This window comes from Asterias rubens, chromosome 1, assembly GCF_902459465.1.
Source record: "Asterias rubens chromosome 1, eAstRub1.3, whole genome shotgun sequence".
NCBI classification, from domain to species: Eukaryota; Metazoa; Echinodermata; class Asteroidea; order Forcipulatida; family Asteriidae; genus Asterias; species Asterias rubens.
The window spans coordinates 1719342-1738484 of record NC_047062.1 but is presented as its reverse complement, the minus strand read 5'-3'; the positions used below and the strand labels follow the sequence as shown (position 1 = coordinate 1738484).

General features: G+C 39.8%; 1 protein-coding gene across 1 annotated transcript; it reads right to left on the bottom strand.

The window, feature by feature from the left end:
• Positions 1-3883: 3883 nt before the first annotated feature.
• On the bottom strand, positions 3884-18630 carry LOC117298649 (ATP-dependent DNA helicase Q1-like). The gene is made up of 14 exons (XM_033781970.1): positions 18545-18630; positions 17207-17374; positions 16485-16667; positions 15796-15975; positions 14781-14893; positions 14181-14373; positions 11802-11968; positions 9674-9755; positions 9314-9462; positions 7778-7895; positions 7134-7272; positions 6029-6129; positions 5352-5489; positions 3884-4735 (listed from the first exon to the last, which is right to left on the bottom strand). Exons 2-14 carry the CDS (start codon positions 17259-17261, stop codon positions 4287-4289), a joined length of 2067 nt encoding a protein of 688 aa, XP_033637861.1. The 5' UTR covers positions 17262-17374; positions 18545-18630; the 3' UTR covers positions 3884-4286.
• Between the last annotated feature and the right edge of the window lie 513 nt (positions 18631-19143).

The window sequence follows — 19143 nt, the reverse complement described above, 5'->3', positions numbered from 1 at the left end:
AATTCTTCTGAAGCATTCAATCAAATTTTTAAATAATGACTGAAGTAGGTCATTACATGTCATTAATTAAACGCAATTATATTAGCATAATACACAAACAAGTTTAAGTACCTTGGAACTTCAGCATTCATTCGTGAAGGAAGAATGTTTTACCAATTAAGTTCAGGGTTAATTTCCTGAAATTTATATTACTGGATTGTATAGTATTTCCTCAGACCAACAAATGACAATGTTGAAATAGTATCTTTATCAAAGACCATGTCGATGAATAAATATTATTTCCATATGCGTGTAACACAAACCTGCCATTCATCAGCCGGACCCAATTTCATAAAGATATAAGCAGATAATTCTGCTTAGCAAATATCTTTGCAAAGCAAAAATTAAGTGGGGTACCAGTCACAGCAATGTAAATTTTATAATATTTTGGCTAGTAACCTATTTCAGCTAAGCAATATATTTCAGTGCTTAGCAAGTTTTTATGCTTGTATGCTTTATGAAATTCGGCCCTGATCTTTTTTCAATAGAAACAGACAGGCAAGTACATGTACTTGAAGGGAAAACGTGGACAAAAACTGTGTGGCGTAAAATAAAAGCTATTTTTATTTGTATAAGGCAATACATTATTTATATAAGGCAATACAAACATATATGACTGTTGGCATAACATAAGTGTAAAGCAGAAAGCAGGAACTAGTTATCAAAGATGCATTACAGCATTTGTAACGGCCTAATTAAATATTTTTAAAAGGTAAAATTCAAACAATTTTCCAGCCTTCAGAATTTTATAATATAGTATGTAAAACATGTCAAAACATAACACCAATATGGATATTCTTTATCCCCACTGCAAATGTAACCATGAAATATTGAACATCAGTTGATTTGCAAAAGAATGGCTTTAACTAAAGTAAAGAGTTCTTAAAAACACTGGAAAATTGGTACAGAAGAGCTTTAAAGTGATAGTTACAATTTCTGTGGGAAGAGACCACTTTTCTCTTCTCACTGTAGTGTTAAACTTTCACTTTAAAGCTCACAGACAACATAAGTAATTATCATGGAACAGTACACCCTATGTGATTCTGCATACATGACATAAGCATGAATAAACAACTCTGTGAAAGTTTAAGCTAAAAAAACATAACACTTGTCACTTTTTAAACCACAGGTTTTGGTCCGGACTCACAATTTGTTTCTTCTTCTCATTTCTCACAAATTATTGCATTTCCGTTTATCAAGGGAAGTTTCTTATCATAACCATCTTTAAGTTATATGCAAATCTGTGACCGATTATATTTTCAATTTTACCAATTTTATGCACACCCTTTAAGAGGTATGCTGTTCCAATAAACCAGAACATTGGCCATGACCTGGTGACATAATAAGATGTTTCCATTACATGTATGTGAAACACTGTCTGCAATGAGACCATTTAGATTACATGCTATGTTACTGTAGTCTGGTGACATAATACAAACACAGAAATCGAATTTATTTATGTGGGTGATTCTAATTTTAACAGTGTAACATTAATTTTGGGAAGACTGAAAGTGTATCAAACTAAACCACTGTCAAGTTTTTAAGAAACATGTAAACAGATAATTTTAACAAGATTCTCAGTAAAGTAAATGTAAAAATATTGTAATAACAATTTCAAGAATTTTTCCTCAAACATTTCAACATTTCAAGATGATCAAATTTCTTTCTCAAAAATGGAAATAATTTAGATGACAGAAAAATTCTGGATGATTGGCGCCAAGGGAGATACCTAGGATGTTTCAGATTACAATTTGTCAAATTATTGCGAAAAAAACCTGATCCAATATAAATTAATGCAAGAGATATGAGTTATAACTACCTCTGGCGTCATAATTTCTTTTTAATAATATTGAATATTGCTACTGTGAAATTCACAAAATTAAGATGCAAATATTATGTGCAACACAACAATTAATATGTCCAACACAACAAGCCATAACTTGGTAATGTTGTTGTTTTCCTGCCATTAAAGGCAGTGGACACTATTAGTAATTGTCAAAGACAGTCTTCTCACTTGTTGTATCTCAACATATGCATAAAATAACAAACCTGTGAAAATTTGAGCTCAATCGGTCATCGAAGCTGCGAGATAATAATGAAAGAAAGAAAAAACACCCTTGTCACACGAAGTTGTGTGCATTCAGATGCTTGATTTTGAGACCTCAAATTCGAAATCAAATTCGTGGAAAATTACTTCTTTCTTGAAAACTACTCCACTTCAGAGGGAGCCACTTCTCACAATGTTTTATACTACTAGCCTCTCCCCATTACTCGTTACCAAGTAAGGTTTTATGCTTATAAATATTTTGAGTAATTATCGATAGTGTCCACTGCCTTTAAAGGCCACAGCTATGGTCTCGTGTATTTGGACATTTGTTGCTATTAATTTATATGACTCTACGATTATCAGATTAAAGAACTAGAATTCTTGGTCTTTCAGTGAGATCAGTCACATCTTTGTTTCTTTGGTTATGAGCTTACAACTTAAATTATAAGTTCAATATGTTTCTTTGGTTATAAGTATTTGTTTTGTAATTCTACTACAGCCTGCATCAAAAACTTTAAAAAACATTGCACTTTAAATATACATTAAGTCTACATTTTCACCCTACTGCCAGCAGATACAATTCATGCTTGTCATGCATTAATCATTTTAGAAGTGTCAACCAAATTCAAATAAAAAGAGAGACACAACTTGTTTTTAGCATTGTGCATTTACTATAATTTCAAGTGTTAAAAATGCTATGCTAACTTTGATTTGTCAAAAACATATCACCAAACGTTGAAGTAGTAGCTACTCGTTAAAAGCTGCAAGTCATGCATTTTTGTTTATAGAAAAAGTCAAATCAAATGAGTAAAATTACGTTATGTCTCATCCCCTGCTACTAATTTTAAACTTATTATAAAGAAAAATTGTGTACAATTTGGTTATAAATTGTTTGACAATGTGATTGTCTCCATTTCAGATGTTAGTTTGTTTTCAAACGTTGCTGAGGTGCAAACAATGGACCTTATGCACACGACGTCATGCACTTACACATAAGTCAAAAGGAGGTTGCTAATTGGCCCATCCAAGGTACATGGCTATGCATTACCACTGTTAACCTCTAAGATAATAATATAATATAATATCGAAGTCTTACATAGCGCACGTATCTACCAAACAAGGTATACTCAAGGCGCTGAGTATATACAAACTTTCAGAAAGATAGGTTATTGCAGTGATGGATTCTGAGACCCAATTATTTAGCACCTTATAAGGGTTTACAAGGTGCTACGGCGCATTAAGCAGCCACAACCAGGAACACCGGGGCGAACCCCTTCTCTTTTCGATAAGTGCACTGGGTTCTTTTACATGCGTTACACAACACATGGGACCAACAGCTTTACGTCCCATCCAGAGGACAAAGCAATGATAAAGTGTCTTGCTTAAGGACACAAGTGTCACGGCTTGGGATTCGAACCCACACTCTGCTGATCAGAAACACCAGAGTTTGAATTCGGTGCTCTTAACCGCTCGCCCACGACACTTCCCGGATGGTGGCATAAAGATGATAATGTATACATTTGTTTTAAAAAACCTGTCACAACTAGCAGAAGAGCCTTAATGATTGATTAACCTCTGAGATATGGTGGCATAAAGATGATAACGTATAAAGTTAATGGGGGACTGGGGAAAATATCTGCTGCTAATATATAGGATTCGCACTGCCTCTAGCCACTGCCTCTAGCCACTGGCTAAGGCCAAGCTACATTGTAGATGATCTAGTGGTGCATTATCTGCTCTAGAATTGCTAAGGTCGTGGGTTCGAATCCCACCCGAGTAACATGCCTGTAGATTTGTTCCTTTTGGGGAAAGTACTGAGTATAAAGTACTTTACACACATTGGTGTATGGTTAAAACATAATAAAAACATTAAGGGAATGCTCTATTAAAGAATGAGGCTTAAAAGACACATCCTTTTCGTCTGGTAACATTCACCAGTTATCCCCAACTCCATGTAATTGCTTTTCCAGGATCTAGTAATTTAACTTATCATCCTTTAAGTTTAATGACCCAAGTGATTGGATGTTAACACACTTGGTCATTGAAAAGGATGTATTTTTTAATGGAGCGTAATGAAGCATGTTTTGTTAACATTCTCTGCACACCAATCAAACTGAATACCTTGATTGAAAGGCAATAGAATAATGAGGCTACAGAATGAGGATAAGGCTGAAGAATGAAGGGCCATACTACAAAACCATCACACTTTTCGCTTTTTCACGTCCCCGCTTCCACTTCCCTTCTTTGCCTGCGTCTTTGATTCAGGCACTTCCCGTTTCCTCTTTGCAGCTTGGCCTTCAGAACCCTTCAAATCTTTACCCTGACTCCCAGTAGAGGGCGCACTCTTACCCCATCCAGAGCTTCCTCTACCCTCCCCAGACGACCCCTTTAACTTTGAGTTGCCAAGAGTTGTCTTCGAAGCTGTCTTTCCAGTAGTGTCCGTGTCAGTCGCCTCAGATCCAGACGATGGTCGATACTTAAAGATAACTGCATCCTTATTGAGGGAACCATTTGCCTTTGGTCCGGGTAAGATGTAGGTGATGGTTGCGTAGGGAGTGAAGTGGAAGTCCTCCTTGAGAAAACCCTCCAGGAGAAGGAAGCAAAGGATGGATTCACAATCCTGGCGACTCAACAGGGACGGTTTGCCACCTGTAAAAACAGACACATACAAATTTTAAAGGAAACAACAGTTTTGAATCCCACTCGAGTAAAATGCCTGTGATTTTTTTCACAAAAATCTGGAAAGTACTGAGTATTCAGTGCTAACACACATCAGTGTAAATGGGTAAAACAAAAATGAATTTTCTTTATCCCCGATGCAAATTTCCATCTATTAAAGCTTTGATGGTCGTCAGTGATGATCTTAGTCTTCAGTAACGATCTCCATTTTAACATGCCGGCGCTTTACCAACTAAGCTAATGAGCCCGATGTTGGCGATCTCTCTATTATGTATATCTTTGTTCAGGGACCAGTCAGAGGCCAAACAATCATGAGCTGTTGTGTAGCCAGGGATCATACTCAAGCTTATGGTACAACAAGGAAAGCGGCAGCAAAGCCACCCTAAGGGGATGCAGCTTCTTGATTTCAAACAGGAAGTTATTAAACCACAAATTACCCAGTCAATTTTCCTTGTACTTTATAACTTGATGAATTGACAATAGAGTGGTGTACTTTCAACGCCAACAGTTTTAGTCTAGTGGAAAGGCCCCTTTCAAGGGAAAAAGACGTACATTTAGGTCAAGGAAAACCCTTGTCTTATCTTACCTGCTAGTTGTACAGAAGGTTTCTTGGCAAGCCAAAAGTCCACCAGCTTCAGCGGAGTGATTCGCGTTTCCTTCTTGCTGTTTGCCTTCAGTATGTCCAGAAGGGTTGAAATGTACTCATTCAGTTTCACATCATGAACTGCCAGGATGAAAGAAATATTCAAATCTATGAAGGTGGCCAGGCTGTTTAGTTTACTGGACCAAAGCTCTGATGTTGTCAAGAGCAGAGTGTGGGTTCAAATCCCATTCATGACCCCTGTGCCCTTAATTACAAGGCACACCCATAATTGCTTTGTAAAAATAAGGAAGGTAGTGCATTCTGCTCTACCAGCCAGGCTCCTAGTGGCTGATACCAATGCGTACATCATTTGGACTGTGATGGGGGTAAACCCATTTCATCCCCAGGAGTATGTGGCAGCATACCGCTGGTGACTGTTATCAGTTAAGTGTATCCCTCACCTTCAAGTGGCTGGATATTTCGTGATGTTTGGCAGTATCGCAATTTTTTTTTTTTTTTTAATTAACACAAACTGACTAGTCTGCGCATATTTCAGAAGAAATTGAACAAAAACATTTTTGTTTAAACCTGATACCCAAAAAGTTCAACAACAAAAAAACCGTGGGTGGCCTTTAAAAATATTGGGAACACCAAGCCAATGCGGTTGACAAGAAGCATACCCTTCTCTTTCTGTTTGCAGTTATCGCACATTCCATTACACTGCTGTTTGCTGCTACTCGACTCCTCATCAAAGTGCTCTGCCTGAATCTTGCGACGACATCTGCCGAACATGGAAACATTTCAAAGTTAGTTACTTTCAGTTAAGGATCATTGTAAAGGGAAGGTATTCGTTGTTTATCACTCTTAAAATGAAGTGCAATAAAAACTGTTGGTTAGAAACCTCTAGTAGCTTATGGTAGTATAAGTATTTTAAGAAACTCTTGGTAAGGGGGCATAAGAAGCACAATTAATAAAATGTGAGAAATAACTCAGAGGAGCTGAATGTAGGAATTGAAACAGTCTAGATTGTAGGATGGAGGGAAACATGAACCAGATAAAGAGATCCAAAGAGATGCAGAATGTGGAATAAAGCTGTTAGAATGACTCACTGTTCTTCAACTCAACAAAGCAAGAGAGTATGGGTGAGAAGAAGCAGAAAGTCTGGTTTCATGCTCAGACTTCCTGATAGGAAGAACTAGGTTGGACACATTGACGGATTAAAACAATAGAATCAGTCCAAAAACCAAAGTTATACTTTGCCTTTAAAGGCAGTGGACACTATTGGTACTAACTCAAAAAAGTTATTAGCACAAAACCTTCATTGGTGACAAATAATGGGGAGAGGTTGATGGTATAAAACATTGTGTGAAACGGCTCCCTCTGAAGTGCCATAGTTTTCGAGAAAGAAGTAGTTTTCCACGAATTTGATTTCGAGACCTCAGATTTAGAACTTGAGGTCTCGAAATCAACCATCTATACGCACACAACTATTTCGAGACCTCAGATTTAGAACTTGAGGTCTCGAAATCAACCATCTATACGCACACAACTTTGTGTGACAAGGGTGTTTTTTTCTTTCATTATTATCTCGCAACTTCGACGACAGATTGAGCTCAAATTTCACAGGTTTGTTATTGTATGCATATGTTGCGATACACCAACTGTGAAGGCTAGTCTTTGACAATTACCAATAGTGTCCACTGCCTTTAAAGAGCATTTCTTTAAAGAGCATTTGACTCTTATATCAAGTGTTTAGAGGACTCAATGGTGAAATTGACAGCTTACCGATGTTGGTCAATGCAGTAAGCCACCATCGTGTAGAGTTTCTGTAGTCCAGTCTGCTCCACCATGACCATACCACTCTGACGGAAAACATCCGACATATGGAAGAAGAGGAGACATTCTGCTGGCTTGTCATCACGCCCTGATCAAAAGAGAGATATTGCTATTATTGAGGGATTGATGGTGTCACATACGGAACTATAGTCACACAAGTGCACCAGACTCAAGTTTATATGTTATGTGTGAGTTTATTGGGTCTTGGTACTTGTGTCCTTAAGCAAGACACTGAAATAGCATTCTGCACTAATGCTATTAATAGAAGCTAAGTACCTGGATCTCAGACAAAAGTGTAAAATCTCACTAATGCGCTTATACGTCCAAATTGTATTTTTACTTGGGACTCTAACTGCACTACTAGTGCAATTTGGGGCGCCAAAGACACAGTGATCACATAGGTGGTGTGGTATCTTTGTCTGACAGCCGGGTATTTCAAGCAAAGGTGACATCATTAGTGCAGGTGTAATTGCTTCATCCTTTCTGAAAGGACACATATAAAAGAATACAGCACACTTATTGTTTATTTAAATCCAGCAGTACATGCTTGAGTCTTGAGTCTACTGACAATCGTTGAGTTTTGCCTCTCGTACCTGCTCTTCCACTTTCTTGGTAGTAATTCTCCAGTGATTTACTGATTGAGTGGTGAATGACGAAGCGGACGTCTGGTTTATCAATTCCCATACCAAAGGCTATCGTTGCTACAACCACCTTCAATAAATTAAGAACACTTTCTGTTTAACCTCCATTCACATGCCAGTATTCTTGTTTGTGAGAAATAGTTCAACTTGAAATAAAATATCAATATAAACCACAAGGGAAACTGACTGGGTAAATTTTGAAATGATTTTGGGGGTTGAACAAAGAATTGACTAAATGGGATTCGAACCAACGAACTCCGGATTAACGTGCAGGCGCTCTACCAACTGAGCTATCTTTGTTCGGGGTGCCAGTCAGAAGCCATGCAACCGTTAACTGCTGTGTCGCCAGGGATCACACCCAAATTACGGGGATCACCTTTAGGGGATGCAACTTTTTGTTTCAGATATCAATATAAATCGACTTGAGTGGGAATAAAATAAACAGATTATATTCTTTATCCCCTGTGCAAAAATTAACATAACTTTTTTAAAACGTTACAGTACCCGCTGCTCTACCTGTTGATTTTTTTTCTCAGAGTATACAATGTTTAATACATATCAGTGTATGGGTTAAAAACAAAAGAAAATATTTAGCTGTTTACTTATTGTATTAACAATGGAGGGAAAAAACACAGCAACCCAACCAGGAAGAACGCAGGTTAGTGGTAGGGGAGGGGCACAAGTGAGAAGCAATGAAGCACTTTGTGGGGGAGAATCAAACATTTTCAAATGTATTCAAGACTGATTGAAACAAAAATCAATGGTAGTTTGAGGAGTATTTTTTTCTAGCAATGATTGTTCTAAAATAACAATAAATAATAATAATAAAGCGCATTTTACAAAATTCAATGCGCTGGTAAGAGAGCTACTGAAAAGACGTTTATGAGCGAGTGGAAGTGTCGTGGCCGAGCGGTTAAGAGCACCGAATTCAAACTCTGGTGTTTCTGATCAACAGAGTATGGGTTCGAATCCCCAGCCGTGACACTGTGTCCTTGAGCAAGACACTTAACCATTGCTTCGTCCTTCGGATGGGATGTAAAGCTGTTGGTCCCATGTGTTGTGTAACGCATGTAAAAGAACCCAGTGCACTTATCGAAAAGAGAAGGGGTTCGCCCCGGTGTTCCTGGTTGTGGCTGCTTAATGCGCCGTAGCACCTTAATTGGGTCTCAGAATTCATCACTGCAATTACATATCTTTCTGTAAGTTTGTATATACTCAGTGCCTTGAGTACCTTGATGGTAGATACGTGCACTATATAAGACTTTGATATTATTATTATTAAAGAGAATAGATGTGTTTTTACAATGGAATGGACCAACTGTGTGCACCAGAACTCAAGCCCACTCTCCTGAAACTAAGTTTCAGTGTGGGGGCAGCTGTGGGGGAGGTGGATTTTTATTTTTGGGGATGGCGAAAATGCAATCCTCTAAATTGTCTAGAGAACCCTGGAAGGAAATCTAGGCCGACTGAGTAACAAGTGGAACGAACCTGTGTATCTCCTTTCTTCCAACGTCCATGTACTGCACTCCGGATGCTAGCACTGAGATCGGCATGATAAGACTCAGCATTGATCTTACTCTTACGCAAGGCTTCGGTCACGTCTTCTGTATTCTTCTTGGATAGACAGTAGATAATGCCTAAAGAGAATATCAAGAAAAGGAAAGAGGATAAATTCAATAACTAATTTATAACAGATGCACTCATCTGCATGCATTTTGAGAGTGATGAAGAAACAAATTGACACCCTGTTATTTACTCCACAACCAGTGTCTTAACAAACCAAAAACTTGCTTGTTTGAGTCATCATTTTGAAACAGCAGGAGATTTGGTAGAATGGAAATGACCAACCTGATTTGTGCTTGAATCGTCCGTTCAACAAATTCACAATTTTCTCGTTGAAGCTTGCCTGATTGCTGGGCTTGTCACAAATCTGAAAGAAAACAAATTCCTTCTGAAGTTGTTGTACAATAATAATAATTCATAAATACCTCAGACAGTTTCGCTATTCCTATTGGTGGAGAGCGCGTCACGTGGGAGTGTTTAAACCGTTGATAATGACCAGTGTTTATAACCGGTTGTCCACGCTAGTCTTTATGCAAGACGTTTCTTATTACGGGCGATGCAGGCGCTGTCCGTGAGTTGGTCGCGCTGTGTGTGAAAGGAAAACCAGCGAATATGCACCAAGACTATATGCGCATGGGCACGAACGGAACCGGTAAACACACGCGTACATACTGAACATACCATGGAGGTGGAAACAGAGCTCAAGCACTCGGAAATGGATAAGTTTTACAGAGTTTCTTACTTTATTACGCCTTTTAACCAAAAGGTATTTATGAATGGGAATCAAAGTCTGTTGAATCGGTTTTCAACTAGTGGTTTAAACCCGCCGAGGCCTGGTTCTTGATAATTTACCTCGACTTTGTCTCGGTAAAAATTATCAAGAACCAGGCCTCGTTGGGATTAAACCACTAGTTGAAAACCTCTTCACCACACATTGATTCCCTTATTAATAATTATGGCTTCTTACAAAGTGCTCGTATCAGTCACTCAATGGCGCTTCAACATTCAGTATATTCCCTGCAAGGTATTGTGGAGCTACATATTTGAAGTATGAGACCTATTCCTTTACACATCACCAAGTAATGGTTTGCAAGGTGCTTGGGGCATGTGGCGCAATATGCTGTCAATCAAACCAGGAACACAGGGGTGAACCCCATTCTCTATTTGATAAGTGCACTGGGCACTTTTACATGCAATACACACAAAGACCCAGGTCTTTATTGTCTCATCCAAAGGACACCACAATAATGGTGAAGTGTCTCGCACAAGTGTCATGACCGGGACTCAAACCCATCCTCTGCAGAACAGAAACACTAGAGCTGGAGTCCGATGCTCTTATCCGCTGTTATACATATGTGCTATCATACACAATCCATGCTATTGAAGGATTTCAAACAGTTGTTCACTCGGTTGTACAACAGTAAGAAGGTTAAGTTCAATATTTATAAAACTCTTCGCACGCTGCACCTCTACAATCATCAGGATAATTCAGTTTATACCTCAGTGTTCTTCACACATGTAAATTAGGAGGGCGGGCCGCCCTCCTAAAATTTAGGCCTCCCTGCCAAAGAACTGGCTGCCCTACTGAAAATTGTTGGCCGCCCTGCCACAACAAATGAGAAACAGGCTATTTTTAGACTGCATTTTGTACGATCAAACGAGTACCTGACAAGCCTTAAAAACTACAGCATTGGAAATGCGGTCGTAAACAGACGTTAAAACACGCTGACACACGGCCACATGGTTCGTATACCTGTGATCCACCACATCACACAAAGCATGCAAAAACATTCTGTCGCCCTTGGAAATACCCACTGTATGCATAGTGCATAAACAGTCCACACGCTGTGATTGGCCTCCAATACAATACGCATATTTGTGAACAAGAAAGAATTGCCAAACAGTGTGCCGCACGCCTGTAGAATGGTACAATGTACAGCCTTGAAGCATATTGAACTTAAAACAACTTTCGCCGATTGAGGGCGCGCCTGATGTGGGGGCAAAGTTTACCGATCGTTGAATCTCAACGTTTTTATGGCAAACAAAGTTTTTAACGACGGAACCTCTTAATCCCCTATTCATGAAAATGGTTTTTGATGGAAAAAGTATTATTTAGGGCCAAAATTTAGGGATAACATTGTCCCAAAATTTTGTGTTTTTTTTCGTTTTGAAAACTGCATGTGATAAAGGCCGTCCGACGATCACCCGCTTTCTAAAATTCCTACACTGTGCGTGCTTCAAGCGGCTCGTCCCTTGAGGTAATTGCAGCACACAAAGCAAAATGTATAATAAATTGTACTATTTGATTTAGTTTTTAAAAATTAGACCAATCATTCTCCTAAAGGTAGCGTCGTCGGGTGGGGCGGGATGAACATTATTACATTATTTTTAAGAAAAGGTTTTTCACTGGTACCTGATAGAGAAGATTAGCCCTGTTGTACGATGACCTCAGTATGATGCATGCGTGCATATTAAGCAGGTTCTTCACATCCTCAAGAACGCTAGCCGTTGCGGTCGCCGTGAGGCCTAGTACTGGTACCTCGGGAAACTGTCTCTTCAAAACACCCAACATCTTATAATCTGTAACGTCCAAATGTACAGGAATATTAGTTACATCGCTGAAGAGAAAATGTAATTGGCAAATGGGTTTCTACTCATGAACAACCTCGTCCAAAATTGTCATTTTGTTTGAATGTTCATTTAAAGGGAAGGTACACGTTTGGTAAATGTCAAAGACCAGTCTTCTCACTTGGTGTATCCCATCATACCATAAAATAACAAGCCTGTGAAAATGTTGGCTTCATCATTCATTCAGTCGATGCGGAGCATCAGATGATGGCCCTCCAAACACGTTGGTCCTCCATTGCTGTACGCAGCTCTTCCCGACCCAGTCCAGAGTCCCTGCACAAGGTGTCCACATAGGTGGTTTGTGGTCTACCTCGGAAACAGTGACCTTGAGTAGGGGCCCAAAGCACAAGCTTGCTCGCTGCCAGCTCATCATGTCTGAGACAGTGTCCTGCTAGTCTCAGCCTTCTTGCCCTAATCTTGGTGCTAACTCTCGGTAGCCCACCGTAGAGCTCCAGGTTTGTGACATGCCTCTCCCAATGAATCTGTTTAACAGAGCGAAGCATTCTCGTATAGCAGCCGTCCAGTCTCTTCTCTAGACGACTGGCTAGTGTCCAGGACTCACATCCATAAAGCAGTACGCATTCCACAGTGGCAGTAAAGAACTTCACCTTCAGGGACTGGGACATCTGACTTGACCATATGTTCTTCGTGGAGTTGAGTGCCTTCCAGGCAAGAGCGATACGACATTTCACATCTTTCTCAGTGTTATTAACCCACGAGCCCAGGTATTTGAAATCTGCTACACGGTTCAGCTCGGAACTGATGGTTGTCTTTAAGGGGGTGGTAGTGTAGCTGTTAAATATCATGTACTTTGTCTTCCTGGTGTTGAGAAATAGCCCCACTCTGGCACATTCGGTCTCTGTTCTTTGCAGAATCAGTTGAGCCTGCTCAATCTCATCAGATATCAGAACAATGTCATCTGCAAAATCAAGGTCCGTGATCGTGACTGGAGCCACTCGTCTGCTCCTCCTCCTGTCAATGGTGAAGCCAAGCTCCTCCTCTCGCCCATCAATTGCCCGTCTGAGTGCATAGTCTAGCACCACAATGAAGAGATATGGTGCCAGAGTATCACCCTGTAACACCCCTGCTGATATTGGGAACTCATCTGTTTCTCCATGTTGGCTTAATTGGTCATCAAAGTTGCGAGAAAAATGATGAAAGAAAAAACACCCTCCATGGACAAATTTGTGTGCTTTCAGATAAGAATAAAATACTTCTAGCTAGAAGTATTTTATTATTTTAGTGAGAAATTACCTTTTTTCTCAAAAACTCATTACTTCAGAGGGAGTCGTTTCCCACAATGTTTTATACTATCAACAGCTCTCCAATGCTTGTTACCAAGTCAGTTTTTAAGTTCATGTTCGTTTTGAGTAATTACCAAACGTGTACCTTCCCTTTAAACAATAATAATAATAAAGAACACTTAAAAAGAGCGCCGGTATCCGCCTCAGGAAGACAAATTAGGACTGAGGATTGTGTGAGTATGCTTGTTTGAACAGATGAGATTTTAAGTTTGTCTTGAATGTTGTGATGGATGGAGATGATTTGACAGTCAGTGGGAGTTGGTTCCACACCCGGGCTGATGCTACAGAAAATGACCTATTGCCCCAAAGAGTGGAAGTTCTGGGCTGATGAAGCATCATGAGCTCATTAGAACGCAGTCCGGTGTGTGCTGAGGTGTATGGGTGGATGAGGTTGCTAAAGGAATTCTGGAGCATTGTTGTGAAGAAATTTGAAAATGAATAGAGCAAGTTTGTACTAAAAATTTGTTGTACTAAAAATTTACATTATACTTATAACAAACTGCTTTGGGTATTTTTATTTTTATGAATTTTACATAAATAGAATTCAAAAAGAAGATTTGATTTCATAGAAAATCATCTTTGATACACACAAGATTTGCACGGTCTGTTGAATTATTATTATTATATATATTTATTTTAATGAGAGATTGCCTGACATCACAAGGCCACAGTCGACCACTTCAAGGTGAATGCTACCCCTAACTGATTTGTGCTGTTGACCCAAATCAACTGCCACCAGGGGGGATTTGTGAAATCAAGGCCGTGCATGAAAAAAAATTGCTACTTTGAATCTAGATCTTAATGATACAGGTATATGTAACATGATCCCCATGAACCAGTTTCAATTTAAAAACACTCACCGGGTCTGAAGTCATGTCCCCACTGACTGCAGCAGTGCACTTCATCGATAGCGATCCTGGCCAGCCGTCCCTTCAGATGGCACTTCTGAAGTTGAGCCATGAAGCGTTTGCTCTTAGCAATCTTCTCTGGAGTGACGTAAAGAAGACGCAGTGGGGCGTTATCATCCAGCATGGCAGCATTGGTCGCCTTCAACTGCAAATGACAAATACTAAATAATATTTCTAATAATAGTGACTTCTAATATAGCGCTCAATCAAATCCGTCACTCAGTGACCTTCATGATGCTCCAACTTATTTTTCCTGCAAGGTATGCAGAGTTTTTTTTTTTCAGGTATGAGACCAATTCCTTGACATAGCACCATGTAATGGTTTTACAAGGTTCTGTGGCGCAATATGCAGCCAATCAAACCAGGAACCCCTTCTCTTTACGATAAGTGCACTGGGTTCTTTTACGGTCAATCACAATGCAGGACCAACAGCTTTACGTCCCATCTAAAGCACGCAGCAATAATGGTCGGGGACTCGATCCCACACTCTACTGAACTTTAAACAAATTAAATATAAATAAACAAAGTTTCAAATTGAGAGATTTTCAGCACCTGCTCTGGGGATGTGCTTGAGGATAGCATTGCCGCTGGTACACCAAGCTCGTTCATGGCAAGCGTCTGGTCCTCCATCAGAGCCACTAGGGGAGATACCACTAGTGTCACACCTACAGAGGGTACGATGTTAAAGGCAGTGGACACTTAAGGTAATTACTCAAAACAATTATTAGCATAAAACCTTACTTGGTAACGAGTAATGGGGAGCTGTTAAATGGTATAAAACATTGTGGGAAACGGCTCTCTCTAACGTAGTTTTTGAGAAAGAAGTAATTTTCAATGAATTTGATTTCGAGACCTCAGATTTAAAATTTGAGGTCTTGAAATCAAGCATCTGAAAGCACACAACTTCGTGTGACAAGGGCGTTTTTTTCCTTTCATTATTATCTTGCAACTCCGACAGCCGATTGAACTCAAATTTTCACAGGTTTGTTATTTTATGCATATGTTGAGATACATCAGTTTAGAAGACTGGTCTTTGACAATCATCAATAGTGTCCAGTGTCTTTTAAGTCAGAAAGCAAGAAGAAAGACTCTGAATAATAACGTGATTAATGAACCCAAATGGTAACTCCACTTTACGTCGTTATACAAGCTCTCTTGCTCACACAACAGTGCTAGCCAGAGAGCTTTCAGGGTGTCTGTTGGACACCCTGTTTTAAATTTGGACACCTATTTTTATTTGTCATTCATAAAATCCTCAGGCAGTTTCGCTATTCCTATTGGTGGAGAGCGCGTCACGTGGGTGTGTATAAACCTTTGTTTATGACCGGTAAAAAGTGTTGAAACATGGGCGTGACACGCGAGCTTGCACCTGTGCTTATAAGACAGTTTCTTCATTCCTATTGGTTGACAGCAACGGCTGGGACAGTTGTGCCACATCACGCGATATGCACGACGCCCACATCATTTCCTTATAAGGAGTTGTTTACCCGAGGGCGATGGAGGGCCTTACCATTTCATAGCTGGAGGGGTGTTGTGTTGAAAGATATCACTGAATCAACACACTTACCTTTTGTCAGGAGTGCAGGTAGCTGGAAGCACAGGCTCTTTCCAGCTCCCGTAGGCATGACCAGAAGGCAGTCTCTTCCAGACATCGTCGTGTTTATCACCTGCTCCTGCATTGATCTTAGGGTCTTGATTCCAAACTTGGACTTCTTCAAGTTATGAAGCTCTTCGGACCAGGAGAAATCTAGGGGAAGTTAAGATGTAAACATGGCTTCATTGCTCAAAAGAAGGTGCAGAGTTCTCCCCATGCTGAACTAGCGTATCAGACTGGTAAGCGATATGCGCACCGATACGCACAGATTTCAGCCAATACGCACCAACAAATATATAAAGAAAAAACCATAGGGCCCTATACAATGGCCCAGAAAACACAGAAGGGCTTTTTAAACCAAGATAAACACCATGTAGAAAACAGTCCAAAGACATTTTTTCAGTTCAGCATGCTTTGGCCAAACTTAAACAATTTGAGTTCAGAATACAGACGAGTGTGCTAGTTTTTTTTTACACAAGTGCATTCCACAACACACAGGATCTAAGGCTTTAAGTCCCATCCAAATGTCAAAGCAATTATGGTTCAGGGTCTTGCTCAAGGACACAAGTCCTCACCAGGACTCGAACCCACATTCAGAAACACTAGAACTTGAGTCCAATGCAAGACAGCTCAGCCGGACACGCCATATTTATTAAGTTTACCTGACTTCTGAAAGTCCCCTCTTGCTGTTTCCAGTTTCTGGCACAGAGTCTGCAGCTGGTCCGCTTTGGTTTTCAGCTCTTGCTTCTTGCCAAGGAGTTGGTCTTGCTGTTGGACCAGGGAATCGATCCGCTTCCTGACGCAATCCAGCTTCATCTCAACTTGGCCAAGTTCATCCAGAACTCCTAATGCGGATTGGATTACAACACAAAATCTACCATATTAATTTATTTTAACTTTTAATTTAATGAGGGATCGCCTAACATCACAAGTAAGGTCGGAGAGCTACACAGGGACACGCTGCCACATGTACTCATAAGGGCTGAAACAGGGTTACCCCCTTCACAGTCCATAAGCGTGTAGGCATGTGCATCATCCACTAGGAGCCACCTACTCCTAGGGCTGAAACAGGGTTACCCCCTTCACAGTCCGTAAGGATGTAGGCATGGGTATCATCCACTAGGAGCCACCTGCTCCTAGGGCTGAAACAGGGTTACCCCCTTCACAGTCTGTAAGGATGTAGGCATGGGTATCATCCACTAGGAGCCCGGCTGGTAGAGCAGAATGCAATACCTTCCCAAATTTTTACGAAGCAATTTTGGTTAAAGTGCCTTGCTCAAGGGAACAAGTGTCATGACCGGGTATTGAATCTAATTCTGCAACAGTACGCATTAAATATAAGTACGCATAAACCATAAATATATGATTTTGATCTTCATCTTACCCTGCAACTGAGTTTGAGCATCCTCAGTTTTGGACGCTTTTGAAGTTGATGCCATTATGACCGACGTACAGCTTGGTTGGCTACTCTGTGAATCTCTGAATCAAACGAACCAATCTACAAACTGCTCCAAGTTGGGCTACAAGAAGACCTCGATTATAAATTCCCGTGCTAGTTTGGAAATCAAAGACAAAAAGGGTCCCACAACTGTTTAGTAAGAATTATAAGACTTTGACTGTTCCATGTACATGTAGTCCAATTAAAAAAATTTTTTTTTTTATTAAAACGCTTAATATTTAAAAGGGCAAGGCCATTTTCATGTTTCAAAGGGCACTTCCATGAGAAATCTTAAAGTCTCTGGGAAACTTTTGAAGTGGCACCAAGGCCAAGACCAGGGGCAATGAACCTTGGCCTCCGTGTCATTCCAGCCCTGCTCTTTAGGCAGGGAGCAATCAAATCTATACCTTTTGCCAAGCTAGTCGGGGAAATGTGCTATAATTAATTATCGCACAAATTGTTTGCGATGTGTGTCAGTATTTAATGATGCAATCCCTCCATCCACAGTGAATTTTAGAATGAAGTTTGAACCAAAATCCTCCAAACAGCAAAAAGGGTATGATTACACACCATATCAAGAAGCCTTTTAATTACTCCTAGAACTATGAGGTTCGTTCTGCTATTGAGTATCATCTCAACATGGAGACAATAGCGGAACGAACCTCATTCATAGTTCTAGGACTAGAGGAATAACCCAGCGTATCAATTTATATTTCAATCAAAATAGCCAAATGCAATTATGTTAATACATAGTGTAACTGTTAGTCAGAAAATTGAATACACAATTTATTTATATGAACAACCAATTTCCTGTCCTTATTTACTCCTTCCTCTTTCCATTACAATTATTATAACAACCAACATTCAACAAAAATGACAAACAAACCACAAGTGTAACTAAATAAAGTGAAGACTGATGTAACTAAAACTAAGTTAAAACATGACCAAAGAATGATGCAGTTTTTACATGCACAGTTCCAGTGACCTAATGTTAGCAAATAATACGGGTGTTCCCAACCATTTATGTCCCAACTAAGTTAAGAACTGGTCCCAGTAATGGAGTTCGGAGTACCAGTGCAGTAAACAACATCAAACATGTAGGCTACGATAACAATACGATGGCGACAGATATAATTTTTAACACAAACCATTTCGTCGTCTGCTGACACCCCCACAAGAGATACAAATTCACCTTGATTATCTACAATATTGGCGGCCAGCAATATAGTTGTACAGACTACTACCACTTCCAATATTTCAGACAAAAAGAAACACAAAGCTTACCTTCCTAAGTTCAGATTAATATTATCATATGGTAGCCGTCCGGACACCGCACATTCTTCTCGTAATAATGATCGGGTATTTCCAATACGGGTATTTCCAATACCAAAGTGCACACGTGTTGTCTGCCAGGTTCTATTTTTATTTCAAGAGCGCCCTCCTGTGGTGATTTTATTACTCTCACTGAGCGCGTGTCGGTTGAACAACTTCAGACAAAGGAGCTCGAGTCTCTTTGTTTTAAAACAAAGAGCCCCCTCCAACCAGCTTAGTCTGAAATTGACGCACCACTCTTTCTTTGTATTATTTCTAAATTTCTGGGGAAGCGTGGCTAAATCTCTGGCAAATCTAATGCTTGTTCTGTAGGCCTAAAGGGTCAAAAAGAAGTTGACCGAGGATGATTTAAGAAATCATTGACACACCCAAAACCCGGTGAAACTCATAATACACAAGCATTTTTACTGCTTATCTTAAAAAAAGAATGAAACAAATGGAATATTTTTTAGAGAAGTTATGCCTGTTTTACTGAAAGCACTCATGTATATTTTGTAGCCGTGGAGTGTTACTATAGACTGGATCTAAACATGAGTTTAAGGCCATTGGAC

Bases quoted from the DNA above. Each gene is read 5' to 3' on its own strand.
- LOC117298649 (XM_033781970.1), bottom strand. From the start codon at position 17,261: ATGGCATCAACTTCAAAAGCGTCCAAAACTGAGGATGCTCAAACTCAG. The intron at 9,463-9,673 runs GTTGGTCATTTC...TATTCTCTTTAG, and splicing joins ACGATTCAAGCACAAATCAG to GCATTATCTACTGTCTATCC. The intron at 4,736-5,351 runs GTAAGATAAGAC...CTGTTTTTACAG, and splicing joins ACCTTCTGTACAACTAGCAG to GTGGCAAACCGTCCCTGTTG.